At 37.2% G+C, this 17,159-nt stretch overlaps 1 protein-coding gene across 3 annotated transcripts in view; it reads right to left on the minus strand.

Moving 5' to 3' along the window:
• Window positions 1–17,159, minus strand: part of adka (adenosine kinase a) — a 173,703-nt gene that overhangs the window by 90,803 nt on the left and 65,741 nt on the right. For all 3 annotated transcript variants that reach the window (XM_058794894.1, XM_058794895.1, XM_058794896.1), the window contains exon 5: window positions 825–997. In XM_058794894.1, coding sequence (XP_058650877.1) covers window positions 825–997 — 173 coding nt within the window. The remainder of the gene's footprint in view (window positions 1–824; window positions 998–17,159) is intronic.

Genomic DNA, 17,159 nt, shown 5'->3' on the forward strand with positions numbered 1-17,159 from the left:
TTCACTTTTTGAATGGAATTAGTGAAATAAATCAACTTTTTGATGATATTCTAATTATATGACCAGCACCTGTATGCATGTGTACTGTGTTTATTTATTATATATATAAAAAAAGTGCTACTGGGGTGGGTCTGTTATGTGCTATCTGTTCTGTTAAAAAGTAAGTATTAGTTTATTTTTTACTAAATATTTCTTACAAAGTGCTAAAAGAATCAATTCAATTATTAAGGAACCACAAACATTGAAAAATTCAAAATAATTTAACTCCTTATGACTTCCAATCCAAATATCCATAGTGCCAGATTTTTTTCCCTGATATTACTTTTCTTTTAAGATTATCTGAGCAAGCTCCAAAAATGTGTCAGCGGTCCATCAGAACTTTAAACCTGGTGTTCATTTGAGCAAATCCTTAGAGTTCATGCGATTACAGATTAGTCAATAAGCTTCCATGCTTACTATAGCATTTTCTTTACAACCAGAGAAATAGTAAGTGACACTTAAATAAACACCAATCTGCTCCGTTCAAATGTGTAGGTAGCACGTAATTCAGCCCAAGCAGTTTCACATATCTGCTCAGTCATGGAATCTAGCACCCTTCAGGGCCAAGTCATGCGGTGTATCAAAATACCTCTGTGCTGATCTAACCCCGGCAAATAAATAAATCAAGAGCTCAGGCGGAAAAGAGCAGAACAGCCGGCAAGGGAACAGCGAGTCCCAATGCATAGTGAGGTGGGGTGTGTGAATGTGCGCTGTGTGTGTGCAGGGGGGGGGTGCTATCCTGAGGAAGCGATAAGGGCCCTCCCTAGAGGAAAGGGGTGGCTGACCTGTTGTCGCCAGTGATGCAGGCAGCGCAGGTCCCCGTGGGCTCTTCGCTCTGCTCGTAGTAGTGGGCGTCCACGTGGGCCTCCTCTGCCTTCTCCTTAAGGATCTTCCCAAACTTATCCTTCCCAATGCAGCCAAAGAAGGTGGCCACTTTGTGCGGCTCCTGGATCATCCACTGAGAGGAAGGACAGATTGAGCAGGTGGGGGGAGTCAAAGGAAAGAGAGAAGAGGAAAAGCGATTATTCTAACACGTAAACACAGCTTCCATATCTAACAGTTAAAAAAAGACTGGAAATCACATATCCCGGATCTAGGAAGTTGTCTATATATTGACAATTCCTGGAAAGGCAAAATAGACTGTGGTAGAGAGGCCCTGTGCGTGCAACTCTGCAAGAGAATAGCTAGCGAAAACAGGAAGTAATAGCAAACTGATAAGGAAAAGAAAAATACATTTCAGGGTAAAAAAAAAAATTCTTAAGTCAAGGAACAATGATTCGTTTAGCATTTCATAAAGTCTTTGTTAGGGAAGTGCCAGCAATGATCAATGATGAAAACTCAAATGTGACTAACAACTTTAACATATTTATACTTAATTTATAATGTTTTAAATACTTAAAAATATTTAAAATATTTTTCCTGCTTTTTTTCTTTTTATTACTTTCCATATGTGTGTAGTTTTATTTTACCAAGGTTTAATATTCTAAATTTTAATCTGACACAGTGACTTAAAAATAACATTTGGACTGATTAGGAAAAGGGCACTTTTTTACCCCACAGTTAATTGAAAAATACAGTATAGGCCTACTATGAAGAAAAAAAAAAAAATCTAAAATGTAAAAAAGAAACAAAACGTCTGTGAGGCTTGACACATTAATTTATCTGTATAAAGCAATGATCAAGCCAACTACAAATTTGGCTTTAATTTATCATCTTAAATATATCAGCCCATTTTACCTATATGGATAACATCAGAGAGTCACATTTATCAGTTGATACCAATATAGCTGCCAATATAGTATCCATCCACACACATTTGTAGACCTTGTCATATTTTTTGGCACTGAGATGGCTGGCGCTACTGATATTGCATTGAGTTCTGGACTTATAAAAGCTTCTAAATATACAGTGATCCACTCTGATGGAGTGAAACTTTAACAAAAACTGATGGAACAACGAAATGAGATACAGGATGTCTGTCTGTAGGCTGTGTTAAACTAGATTACAGGGGAGCACTAATTCCAGCACCCTGGACGGTGGCTTACCACAAACACTGTGACATTGCCACTTTTATGGGGATGATGAAAAGGTCTTTCTAGGTTTTTAGTGCTGTGGGGTTTAACCTCCGAAGATTTATTAGAGTACACGGTGCTACGTTTGCTGCTTTTATTGCAACCTTGCAATGTCTGTTGATGGGGCCCCTTGTGAATGAGATGCTCTGCCTGAGAGATGACCTGTATACATGAGAAATTAATCACTCCAACCAAAGAACAGTGTCTGTCTGTGGAGCAATACACCTCTGTTTACAGCCTGGAAGTAGTCCTGCACTGTCTGTTCAATGTTAGGCTAAAAAGACAAACATTCTAAAGCTGTTGATGAGGCTAATGTTGCAGAGGGCACCTCAGGATCTTTAAAGTCAACGTGAAATCACTTTCACAATCCATTTTACTTTACTATTTACTTACTATATCCTGTCAATCAAAAGTTTCCTCAGCTGTGCTATACTCTTCACCATTTCTTAATTAAAGATTTAAATGAACTCCAAGGGATATTCAATGACTTGGAAATCTTCTTGTATCCCTCTTCTGCTTTGTGCCTTTTAATTACTTCTTTGTGGAGTTGTTCGGAGCTTTCATGTTCATGGTGTAAGTCCTGCCACAATATTGACTTGCCAAATTGAACCTTCCAGATGGCGCATTTATACTAAAATCAATTGAAAGCCCTTCATTGCACACAAGTTATCTCCATTTAACTATTGATGTGTCGTCTTAAACCAATTGGTCGCACTAGTGATGATTTGAAACAGGTGAATACTTCAAATTAGTTATTTTGGAGTACTTGTAATTATTTAGGATCAAAGCCAAATTAAATGGATGGTTTACACAAAAATGAAAATTCTGTCATCAAATACTCACCCACGAGTACATTCCAAACCCACAAGACTGTCATTCGTCTTCAAAACACAAATGAAGATATTTTAATGAAACTTTTCAAATGAAAGATTTCAATGCCTCCTCTGAAAATCCATTCACCCAAAACTTGGACATTTAAAAAAGTTCATAAAGACATACTCAGTAATCCGTATGAATCGAGTGAAGTCTTCTGAACAGAATGAAATGACATGAGGGTGTAAATTATGACTTTTCGTTCTGTAAATGATATATAATCATGTATTTAATGATTTAAATTTATTTATATATATATATATATATATATATATATATATATTTTTTTTTTTTTTATTTTTTTTTTTTTTGGAGTGAACTACCTCTAAGTTCAGTGTGATGTACTGCTGTAAAAGCAACAAACATGGAAATCCACAGGTGGTGAATACTTTTTATTAGTGCTGTCAAATGATTATTCACAATTAATAAAATCCAAAATAAAAGTTATTTATATACTATATCTGTGTGTACTGTATGTATGTATGCATGCGTGTATGTATGTATGTATGTATGTACGTACGTACGTACAGTCATGGCCAAAAATATCATATTTACCCCTATATCATATTTTATCAAAGGCGGCTGTGAAAATTACTCTGCATTGTTAATCCTTTTGATCTTTTATTTAAAAAAATTCACAAAAATCTAACCTTTCATTGGATAAGAATTTAAAATGGGGGGGGAAAATATCATTATGAAATGTTTTTCTCAAATACACGTTAGACAATTATTAGTACCCCTAGAAATTCTTATGAGTAAAATATCTCTGAAGTATATTCCCATTCATATTCAAAATTGAGCACTCCAGGGTGATTATGAACATGAAATTATCCAGTCATGGCTTCCTGTTTCACAGAAATATAAATAAGAGGGAAAACAAAGCCCAAATTCCCTTAATCATCCATCACAATGAGAAAAACCAAAGAATATATTTCTGATGTGCAGCAAAATATAATTGAGCTTCACAAATTAGTGAAGTGGCTTTAAGAAAAGAGCTAGAGCAGTGAAAATTCACATTTCCACCATTAGGACAATAATTAAGAAGTTCCAATCAACATAAAATGTTACGAAACTGCCTGGAAGAGGACGTGTGTCTATATCGTCCTAATGCACGGTGAGAAGGAGAGTTTGAGTGGCTAAAGACTCTCCAAGGACCACAGCTGGAGAATTGCAGAAAATAGTTCAGTCTCGGGGTCAGAAAAAAATTGTCAAACAGCACCTACATCACCACGTTGTTTGGGAGGGTTTCATGAAAAATTCTCCTCGCTCATCCAAAAACAAACTCTAGCATATTCAGTTATCAGACACGACTGGAACTTCAAATGGGACTGGCTTCTATGATCAGATAAAACAAAAAAATGAAGTGACTGACTCTGTTAGAAATCTTATAATGGGCCATGTTTGGATCTTCCAACCGTACAATAATCCAAACACAAACATCAAAAACAACACAAAAATGGGTCACTGAGCACAAAACTAAATTTCTGCTATGGCCATTACTTGTTTTTTAAAATGTTGTAGATTTAAGTAGCAAATGAGAATCGCTAAAATTAATGCATATATTTTGAGACAAAGGTCTTCTTTATGATTTTCAATTTTAAGATAATTAAAGTATCAGTTTTTAAATAATGAAAGAATATGTAAAAGTATGGTATTTGGGGTAAAAAGTGCCCCCGCAGTTGGGGCTAAAGGCGCACAGTAATTAACATGATAATAAATAGATGGCTGACTTTTCCATTTGTTGACATGACATGGTTAGATTCAGATGATAAATATCATATATTATGTTGGGTGTCCATATTAGAGATAATCACCATGTTTAGAATGAAACCACCATATTTAAAAACATGATATTAACCACATCATAAAATATTTGTTGTTACTACTGTAAATATATATTCAATTATTATTGGATCTCCAATGCTTTCAGAATCTTTACTTATTAAATTGATTTTCTGTATTCTAAAATATATTTTTTATATTAACATTTTAATGACAGTATATTTATTACACATACACACACACACACACACACACCTACAGTATATATTTTGAATTTAGTATATATTTTGAATATGTATTTAAATGTATGTATTTATATTCATATAATTTATATTACATGTAAATATATTTAATATATAATGTAACATTTTTCTAAATATACATGCATGGGTCTGTATTTATATATATATATATATATATATATATATATATATATATATATATATATATATATATATATATATATATATATATATATATATATATATATATATATATACACACACACACACGAGTACACACACATATACTATGTGAACAAAAACTTTTATTTTGAATGAGATTAATCGCGATTAATCGTTTGACAGCACTGATTTTTATAGACAAGCTCAAAAAGACAGGGAACATGCGTTCGTAAAATCAAAAAGCATTCACCTCTGATGGTGGAAATATATCAATCGTGATAACTCAATGAGCAAATGCTCTCTTTGATCATCCCTACTGAATCTAAGATTTCCTGAGGTCATCTCCCATGATTCCTGCTGCTGCTGTGTACAGACCCAAGATTTACAGACAACAACACTCCCATATGACACGCTGCATTGCATTTTAACTGCACCTGGAGAGTGTTACTCATCTTGATGGTAATAAACCTTGGGTATAAAAAAAATAAATGATGTAAACTGTAAAACACACATCTAAACACGTACATGTCACAGCATTGCATTTCAAAAGATACACGTGTACATCTTTGATGGTTTTAGAGACAGCAGAGCTCCAATGGCAGCTGATTAGGAAGGATGGGGTCGGGGCGGTACTTCTAATAAGCCTCCAAAAACAGCTTGGCACAGCACACACCTTTGTTCCGACTCACATAATCAAAGCCAGCCAAAAACTGCAGCCAATCAAAGAGGTCTGCTGTGAAACACCAGTCTATTCGTCTCCATCTACTGCAATAACCCCCTCCTGCTGACAATTACTTTCAAATGGAGGTCTAAATAAAAGATGATATGTCCATTAAGACAAAGAGCTATCTGCAGGGTTGCGGGGAGGTCGGTCTGCGGCAGGCGTAAGGGATATTCATGCTCAGTCACATCCCAATTACCCGCCAGCAGCACTGGCAGGGTGTGAGCAAACGTGCGTGAGGGAAGCTTCATTACGGAGGGGGATGAAGTGCTGAAATTAAACAGCAGTGTCTCCCGCTGCGTTGAGCCCCCCGGCCTGGCGCGCACAGCCCGGCTCTGACATAATGTGGCTGCACATGATCACGTAAGCGAAGACTCTCACGCACTCAAACTGTACTGTACGCATGCATGCATTAGGGTTGTTTGGGGAAGTGAAGAGAAACATGCAAACAAAAACATAAATTATGTAAAATGCTGACGTTTTCTCAAAATTTGCTGATCGTATGGAAAATACTTTTTTAAAATGTATTTTAACAGTAAGACTACAGCACAGCAGTTCGAGCCAGATTAGTCCATTACAGGAATAAAACAAATCAGTACATGCACACATGCCATAGTAAACAAAAATTATCCCATATTCCAAAACTGTCCATTCAGCTTGGTGGGCAATTCTGTGGTCATAAATATCTCAAACTTTTTACATTTCTAAATATCTAATATATTTACATTGGTTTCTTTTCACTAGGTTTAAGTTCTTATTCCAGATCAAAACAAACAGTGCAATATGATTTTTGATTCACCAAAATGATCCGCCTCAGTGTGACCAGTGAGGTAGGATTCTTAAAGAGTCATTTGTTGTAGTGAATTAAACAAATACAAATTACACACACTTCCTGAGTTTAGTCAGCAGCATGTTATAAAAATAAATGAATGAAATGTACACTAACATTCAAAAGTTTGGGGTCAGTAAGATTTATTTTTTATTTATTTATTTTTTTTAAGAAATTCATACTTTCATTCAATAAGGATAATCCTACAAAACTCGGAAATATATGGTTCTATCTGCATTCTGCGCGATTTTGAGATATTGAGTTTCAAAGTTTTTGCACTCCATATACTTCGTAGATAGAACCTTTTTGTTTTCTAAATAACAGTCCCAAAATATATACAACTTAAAAAAAAAAAATTAAAAACCTGTGAATAACTAAATTGACAAAAATGTCATATTATAATTCTAAGGTTACGAAATGGTATCAAATAGCTTTTTAACATTAATAATTATGTTTCTGAAGCTCTAAATCAGCATATTAGAATGATTTCTGAAGGATCATGTGACATTGAAGAATAAAATAAAGGTTGGTGAAAATTCAGCTTTACCACCACAGAAATAAATAATATTTTAAAATATTAAAACAAATAGAATATAATATTTTGCAATATTACCATTTTACTGTATTTGTGATCTATTAAAGCCTTGGTCAGCATAAGAGGCGTCTTTCAAAAACAAAATCTTACCAAACATTTGAACCTAGTGGATATGACCACATTTATTTGTTTCTGTGGCACTGTTCTTCAATGTATAGTTAATACCAATTACTAATCTATTAATAAATCCTATCATTTAAAAAGGAAGATATTTCTTCCTCAAAAGTTCCAAAAGAAACACCAATGAACCAGAATGATTAAATTCTTTACAATTTGTCAAATTTGTTACATGGGTTAAATTGTGACCTACACTTTGATATTCCTTTAAATGTCTGAAGCATTAATTGTTACAGCTGTGAGGGCTTTTGCTTGGGGAGGTGACCCAGCACGTATCCCTGCATCCACCAGCTGCCTCTCCTCTCCGTCACATGCTCGCTGCAGTTCTCTCTCATTTGCCAGAGGACAATCAGAGCGTTCGCTGACGGCCCCCTAGCACAGAGCTGCCGAACACTGGGCTCCATAACAGAAGCCCACCAGGTTCTGATGTATCAAAGCACATGAAAAGAAAAAAAAAAACCCAAGAGCCTAGAGTGAAGTGATCCGTTTCATAATCACGTCTTCTCTTTTGATCTATACCACAAAGAGGCCGACTACTAACCACAGCAGAGCTGTAAAATCCCAACAAACTGCGCTAATTCAGGTGAAAGAGCGACATAACCTAATTTTGAACTATAATCCTTAGAAAACCCCGACGTACCTCATGCCAGGGGCTTAAAAAGGAAGTCTGAACACAATGCCTGATTAGGGTTGACTGTTTGGCAGAGCTATGGAAAGGCAAAATTAGATTAATTTGCTTTTGACACACTGTAATAATCTAATAGCATTTAGCTCAGTGAACCCAGGCTTAAACAATGGCGGTGAATGCTCTTTAACCTGAAACCCAGCCAGAACCACCTCCAGAACCCAGCCAACACGTCTCAGGATTAAAAGCCCTCTGTAACCTGATGGATGCAACTCCAATTACAAGCTTATCAAACTGACAAAAACCGCAGCACGGCTATTTATAGACCGACCGAAATAGACAGCCAGCGCTGGCCTCCCAAAAGTGGTCATGAGGCAATCTGGCCCACACGAGCCGCCCGCGTCGAGCGATTCTTCCGCCGAATGTTGACGCGTACCCTCTGTGCGCTGACGTGGGCCGCTGGATGTGACTGATGCGTGTTGTGCGTTCGCGTGTCAGTTTTGAAGCTAACTGAAAGCAGCACTTGACAGAGAAGAGAGAATGATGTGAGCAGAAAGAGAGAGAGAGAGAGAAATGAAAATGAGTCATATCTCTGAGGACGCAGACAGAGAGGAGAGCTGTGCACAGGCACGGCTGTCACTGGCCGCAGACACATGAATAAATAAAGGCATTATAATGAAGACAACTCGCCGTCTGCCCATCAGAGCCTGCCCAGCCTGGCACCAAAGCTCAGGAGAGAGAGAGAGAGGAGCAAACGAATTAAAAAAAATAAGAACGAGCGAGAGACAGGACGAGACAGGAGAGGAAGAGAAAGCGGCCCATCACTGTGATTGACAATGATGAGCACTGTCTGCTTCTATTAAATCAATCATCGCTATAGGACTCAAGTCTCGGCTCTCTCAATAGGCTAACAAGCTCAGGACTTCAGCGTTTCTATCAGCCGTTTACGCTCGTGTCCCCCCGTGGAGCGAAACATCTGGTCAGTTTCTCTTATCTGCTTTATTTCACGCTCAGGTGGCTTAGTGAGGTGTTGTGTGCCATTTCCCCGCGTGCCCCCTGCCAATGGTGTCATATTTGGACTGCTGTCTGTGACATTCTCTTTCACACCTCCCACCACTGGGCTGCTTCCATGTGACATCCTCACCATAGCGACAGGGCTGGAGGAGGAAGACAGCCGGCGACTCGGCGAGGGATGATCAGATGCGTGCGGGCCTGTCAGGAGTCTTCATCGCTCTTTCCAGGCTACGAATAGGTCATGCTGGTTGAGTCATTCAAGAACAGACTAGTCGATTAGGGAGATTGACTAGTTTATCTAAACTTTTTCTTTCTTTTTTTACTGTCTATCTGGGAAGAAAAAAAAAAGACCAACACAGCTGGTATAAACTGGCTTTGGTTAAACTACTTTAAATTATGATTGTAACTCAACAAGAAAAGTGCTTAAACTACAGTAGTCAGGCTACAAACAAAACTATCCTATACTAAAGCTATTAAGAATGTAATATCTTTTAAAACACAACTATCCGATTAAAATGTGTAATTGAATTAGTGTCAATTTTTCTGGAACAAAAACAATCAGAAAAAATATACACAAAACCAAAATGATGATTTTTTTTAGTGTGTTTATAAGAACTCCCAAAACAAACTGTTTCACTAGAATGAATTGAATGTTCATAGGAGAGAAAAGACTAAATGAGTTTTAGAATAGACTCATTAGAATACATCTTTTCCAGAAATACTTGAATAAAATGAAAAGAGGTCCATTCACTAGAATGACTCGTACTTTCTACATTAAGTTTCTACATTACATAGAACGATAGACAGACAGATCGATAGACAGATGATAGATAAAGCAAGGGCCTTCTTGAGACTGACTAGCTGACTATTTCATGCAATCCACCAACTAGTTGATTCTGAAAATATGTAATTTTGCACATCCCTCCCTACTCCAGACAAACACAACAGATCTGGCGACAAGTTGAACATACAGATCTCATCTTTTCCCATCCACAGCCTGGGGAGCAACATAAACACGCAGCCACGCTTCCCTGTAATCCCAGGCATTTCGGCACCATCTAATTTTCTCAGAGTGTAGGCAGACAGAGATGGAGGGGGAAAGTGAGAGGGAAAAAAAATGTCTCATTACATAAGCTGCTTGTGCGACTGCAGTGCCCACACCATCCCAATAAGTGGCAGTTTTAGAGCAATCTAGCGTAACAATCAAGGGACACACACACGCACGCACAGAGCTGCTGGGTAATGTGCAGGAACGCAGGCTGTTTTCATACTGGGTTTGACTGCTTGTTCAGAACCAGAGTTTCACCATCCTATCCCTGCAGGTCTCAGTTAATATCTGGTTCTGAACTGAATTATGTGTCACCATGACATCCAAGACAATGAATACTGCAGGCATCTGTAACACAATAAATGTCTGAAACATGTTCAGTGGATGCTAAGTAAAGTTCTGGAAAGAATTTTTTTTTTTTTTTCACTTTCAGCAACAAGATTTTACATATAATTATTTTCATATTACTTCTATCTTTTTTTATTTTGCTGTCTTTGAATTTACAGGAATAAATAGTAGTACGGTATTGGTTGGTAACACTTAGTAATGTTAATGAATGACACTTTATTATAAAATGTATTAAAAGGGGTCATATGCTACATGCACTTTTACAAGTTGTTTGAACTGAAATGCGTGTTGGTAGTGTGTGTACACAACCATGGATCGCAGAACGTACCAAAAGAGGGGGAGGGGGGGTGTCACTGGCACGATGAATTAGAAGTGGCATTATAATGCATTATAAAATGTACCAAATCCTTGTTATTGTACTAAATAAAGTGTGTAAGACTGTACCTTTTACATCCTAGTCTACATTTTAATATTAGAAACAGTTAGTATTAGATGCCAGATAGCCTATTTATTAAGACTCTGGATAATTGATTTTTAGAATAGAGATCACGGTTCTCCCAAGATTCAGAAGCAAAACATTAGACAAATACAAAATAATATGTAGGCTAATTCACTTAGTTTTCTTACAAAATGTTTTATTTAAATGAGTGTAAAATGTTATAAATGAGCCAATTAAAATAAAAATATGTAAAAATTATTTGAAATATATGAACTTGTTTCGTTTTGAACGAATCTCTTGATTGAATTAATTAGACATCAGATACATTTTAACAGTCACAGTCACCTTCTGGCATAACGTAACATTTAAAATCGGGGTGGCGCTAGAGAATTTTAAACGCAGGTGCTCAGGGGATGCTAGATCAATGACAGGGGGAGCCGGGCAATAGTAAATATGACCAAAACAGGTTATTATTATTATTATTATTATTATATTAATAATAAAATTGCTGTAGGTGCATTTCAAGTATTTATGAGGAGTGTAGTAGGCCTATTATTGCGCTTAATGTATGACATGGGGGCGCCCGCGCAATCTTTTTTTTTTTTTCCTGTGGAAAGAACTTAAAATACATATTTTTGGATGTGCTTTCTGTCGTCTCATGCGGTCTCTTGTGGATGGAGCGCGTCGCAACAATGAACCGTCTCACAGACATAAACTAAACTGAAACAAATCTATTGAAAGCTTGAAATGTCTACTATGAACTAATTCAAATAAAACACAAATCTTCTCTAATTATGTAGTGCGTATGAAAATGTGCACATCCATTAGTCTACTGTGGAGATGGAGAGTCAGCGCCGGCGTTTGCAGCCGATACTAACTGAGAAAGCACTAATTTAGTAATAAATAATTAAAATGTCTTCTTTTTCCCAATGCATTCATAATTATTACTTTAGCCGGTGCTTTGCAGCAAGCTTTAAGTGCGAAATGTAGGCTATAATAAGCCTAAATTGCTTATTAAAAGATGGTTTAATAGGTTATTATATTAATCTATTTAATATAAACGTTTGACTAGTTTACTAGAAAAATCCATAGTCGGGGGCTGGCCTACTTGGCACAAGGAACCGATCCATTTTTTAAATAAAATGCAGTGACATTACGAAATGTGCGACTGCAAATCACGTCACATAGTATTCCTTTGCACGAGTTATGCATGTGTAAGTAGACAAATGTTTTTGTATTATTTAATTTTTCTTAAACTATGGGGGTGCTTTGGTCTTTTTAGGGGTGCTGGAGCACCAGCTAGCCCCTCCCTAGCGCCACCCATTACAATCATTTGAAGCGTTACAATCATTTGACCCATTTGAAATCATTTTGAACGCGGCTGCCGCAACAGAATCTATATCCGGACTATAAACTTTTATCCCAATACTTTCATTATTATTTAATGTGTGCAACACAGAAATGCAGCCTAGGCCTACTGTGTAGACTGTTTGTAAAGCTGTTTCAAACACAAAGTTTATGATGAGCGCTGCTCTCTCTGGATCAGCGGCTGCGTGAAAGCAGGTTTAAATATTACGATGTGATTGTGATTTCAATGGTTTAATAGACATGGTCTCATCGACATAGCAATAAGATTGAGTGTGTTTGAATCGAGATCGCAATCTTTTAATGAGTAATCCATATAAGCCTGTAGCCTATTTATTTTTGTATGTCATAATTTGCACCAGACCTCAAAAGTTGCCCGGGCGGCCCCCCCGCTTCCGCGATCCATGTACACAACCACCCTATAATGATTCAAATCCACCCAGCATTTTTTTTGGTAATCTCGTTAAATCTTAACCCCTTTCTCAAATCGAGCCATCTGTCTGTGTGACGTCACACGGACGGAGGCCCCTCCCACGATTGTTGATTGACAGCAGCTTTTCAGCACAGACTGCACTGGTGTCTTACCTCAGACCCGCCCTGAGTGAGCCGTCATCCGTTGTTTCACCGCCGGAGCAGATGTAGATAAGAATGACTCCTAAGCGATTGAGGTGTTTTGTTGCTGGATGTAATAACGAACATAGCAGTAGTCATTTACTCCCGTCATCTGAGCGGCTGAAGAGGATTAGGTTTTGTTCTGAAGGGAATGTGCCCTCCATCTACCTAAATGCGTCTATGTTCGCGCAAATCATTCGTGATCCAGCTTCACCTCCAGAAAAAGGTTTTTTAAAGGAATCTTTGCAAATGGCTTTTCTTAATAATGTGCTAATTAGCAAGTTTCATGATGAATGCGGCTAAAGTAAACAGACCCTCAGAGGGCGGCTCGGAAGAGAGGGGTGGGGTCAGCAGAGCTCATTAACATTTAAAGAAGAATGACACAATACCGCTTGCTCTGACACGAGCTGTTTTTTGACAGGGTGAAAAAGGTGTTTTTTACACTACCAATGAGAAATTTTAACCAAACTATGTTACAGACTTTTCATTAAGACCCTAAAGGATAATATCAACTTGTGGAAAATGGGCATTATATGACCCCTTTAATTTAGAACAAACATGAACAAACAATGAACACTACATTTATTACACACTTCATTGTTTGTTCATGTTAGTTCACAGTGCATTAACTAATGTTAATAAACAACTTGTGGCTTTAATAATGCTAGGGATGCATTGATCCGATACTCAGGATCGGTATCGGCTCCGATACGGTGATTTTCTGTGGATCGGGTATCGGTCAGACGAGACAGAGACCGATCCAAATCCGATATTGTGCATATACAATTCTGTGTTATTGTTGAACCCCATGAAAGGCTCAAAAACATTATAAAGCACCATAAAGTTTTCGTGCACAATATTTCAAGTGTTCTTAAGCTGTTACAGATGTATATTTAATTTGTTAAATTCAAGTTCAGGTAAACTCTTCGCTCCGCTCCGTCTGTCTGTCATCCTCCATTCAGCATTCAAATTGCGTGTCACGTTCGGTTACTACAGTCAAACTCTCTCCGAGAGCGCACAGTAACTGAGGTCTAAAACTGATAAAAGAAAAGGCTCAAACTAACGCACAGATCTAATACACTACGCATCAATATCTTTTCCCTTTGTACTTTGAACTTTTCTGTGCAGACTCGGAGGGCTGCGCAGCCTGCGCACTGTGACTCCGTGCTGCTTCAAGCGCATCATTCTGCACTCGGGATGTGCATAAGCGAGTATTGGAGCCTTTCGTATTATAATTATTTTGCGCAATGAAAGATTATTAATAGTCCTATTATTAACTGTCCTATCTATCATATGTTACTGCCTAAATAAAAATGTTTCACTAGGTTTTATAAAATTATTGTGCACCCATTATTTTTCTTTTGCTGCTAAATTATCCACTAACCTAGTTTATAATAGTATTTTTGTCATAGATTATGATTATATATTTTTTCATTTGTTATTTTTTATTAAAATTAAGTTATCTATATGTAGTAGATTGTGTTTAACACAAAAGAGTGACGATCAGGTCAACACACAGAAGAATAGAAATCCTAAATCGATTAAAAAAAAAAAAACTGCGCTGGTATCGGATTGGTATCAGTTCTGAAAAAAAATGGTATCGTTGCATCCCTAAATAATGCATTAGTAAATGCTGAAGTTAACATGAACTATGATTAATAAATGCTGTAGAAGTATTGTTCATGCTTAGTTCATGTTAACTAATGAACCTTATTGTAAAGTGTTACCTATTGGTTTAATATGAACAGAGGCAAAACTGCAAACACTTACTGGTAGAAACTTTACCAGCGGTGAGGTCAGGGGCAATTATAGCACTAGCAGCAATAATTATGAAAAAATTACAAATCACATAAAATGCATAAAAATGATTTTGAAGTATCTTCTTAAGACTCTTCTTAAAATTAGCAGTTCAATATCAATATAAATACAGTAACTTACAGGTCCCACTTAGACTTTAGCTAGAAAGCTAAAATAACAGTAACAGCTAAATAACAGTAATATTCAAATATATTATATCTTGTATAATGTACAATAGTTGGGGAATCTTGTATTAAATATTAAACAAATCTTTATAAAAGTATAATATTACTACTATTAACTACGCCCGAAATCAGAGCAAAACACTGACTTTACTGATTTTTAGTATTAAACTCAACTTTATGATTTATTCTCTCTCACTATAAAGACTATTAATAATGCAATTACATTGGTACATATAAACATTTTTTATACCAAAATGGTGATTTGCAGCAAAATTATACCCTAAATAATATATAGCTAAACAATACAGGAAACATGTGGAAAATCATATCACACTGTTCAGACATTCCACGACCCAACATACTCTGATTAAAGCATGTTCAGTCGGGTGAAAAACTCCAACCAACGGCAACAGACGCCAACAGGGGTAACACACAGATCCAACAAACTCCGACAGACTTGTTTGTTGCCGTTTGTCTGTGCAGTGTCAATTGGCCTTTACTGTTTAACTCTTGTTATGTACTTAAGGTTTTACTGTTAACACTCAGCAGATCTGCAAATGTAATGCAATGGAAACAAAGAGCTTAATCCAGTTTCTATGGAAAGCAGCAGCAACAGAAAATGCATTATAATATGTAATCAATAGAAGTTCACTCTAGGCAAACTCCATTTATACTCATTGAATACAGTACTGGAGTCCACACCAACAGTTTCCCAAATCACCATTTTCAAGTGGACTTGAGTGCGGTTCGCTGGTGATGTAAGAGAGCTGCTTTCAAACCAACCAAACAAACCAAAGTCAGGCCTTCAACCAAAAGCCCTAGTGTGAAAGCGTCCTCAGAGAGGAGAGAGCAGGTCTCTGTGAAAGCCTGTGAACACCACTTCCCCTCTTGGCCAGGGCGGCGGCCTCCAGCGTAACTGTACGGTATCGCGTTTCGGACAAGGGCTTGGGAGAGAGAATGGAGTTAGTTTACCAGTGTCTTTGAACACTGCGGTAGCACAGTGTAAATGACACCATCCGGTCTGACTCGCTCCTTTTCTATGCAACTCACACACACACATACTTGTAGGGAACCACCCGGTGCTATCAGCTGAGAGATCAGATCAGAGGCACCAAAGGAGGCCCATTTCCCAGAGTAACCTTTCAGACGCGGCAGAACAGACCGCTTGCGCATCAAGGCCATGCAGAGTTTATCTGACAAACATACTGGTTTTCCCTACCCAACTAGTTAAACATACAGTACAGGCCTCTGTTGTTTAGTGCTGGAGAGGCCTGCTGAATTATTCATAAGACAAACAAGCCCGTGCTGCCGGGGCTGCCACACAATGATCCGTCACAATGGACTCTTTCTATTGGGCGTCCTGCAAGTTGGCGCTCTCGACGGGGGCATAGTCTGGGTGGTGTTCGTGGGAGACTCGTCTCTCTCGATCTCTCGTTAATATAAGAGCGAGAGGTTGTGAAACCCACCGGTCAATTTATGGCTAGAGTTTATCTGGTCGTAAAATGGTGCTTTGCGCTTCTTGGTCCAGGACCATGACGCACGGGAGGCTAATCCTGTTTGCGGGGTGAGGGGGGGGAGAAAGGGAAGAGAGTGTGAGAGAGCGACAGAAACTTCCCCCTGCCCAGACGGAGCTGCAGGTGAATTGGTTTTGCCCCTGAACCTTGGGTTGACACTCTGCTTTGATCTCCAGCACATGCCAGACGCCCATAGGGAAAAGATCAGTGGCGTACTGGGACATGGTGCTAGTAACAGAGACGTGGGGGAGTGTGAGAAAGAGAGGATGTGAGAAACAGGGGAGGGGGGTAAATGGCGAGGTGTACGTGTCTTAAAGGGATAGTTTAACACAAAAATGAAAATTTAGTAATTGTTTACTCACCTTTACCTCATTCTAATGTACTAAGTACTAATGTGCATAAGGGCTAAGCATTGTACTGAAATATTCACAATATTATTATTTTATGGCTATTTGAAAATAAAATAAAAAGTATTTATGTAATATTAAATATTAAATGTAATACTATTATTTTTAAATTATGTAATTATTATTTATTTAATTATGTCATTATTATTATTATTATTATATCGTCTATTAATAATAATAATAATAAAATAAATATATAAAAATTTATATAATTTAACTATATATGAATTTTATGTAATTATTAATACCATCTAATAATTATTACTTTTTATTATTATTAATATATTATTCATCAAATCATGTAAATATTATAATTATTAAATGCGTAATTTATAACATATTATAATTTGTTAAAAACTGGGGAAAAGCTTTG

This window comes from Onychostoma macrolepis, chromosome 13 (genome assembly GCF_012432095.1).
Source record: "Onychostoma macrolepis isolate SWU-2019 chromosome 13, ASM1243209v1, whole genome shotgun sequence".
In the NCBI taxonomy this organism is placed as follows: domain Eukaryota; kingdom Metazoa; phylum Chordata; class Actinopteri; order Cypriniformes; family Cyprinidae; genus Onychostoma; species Onychostoma macrolepis.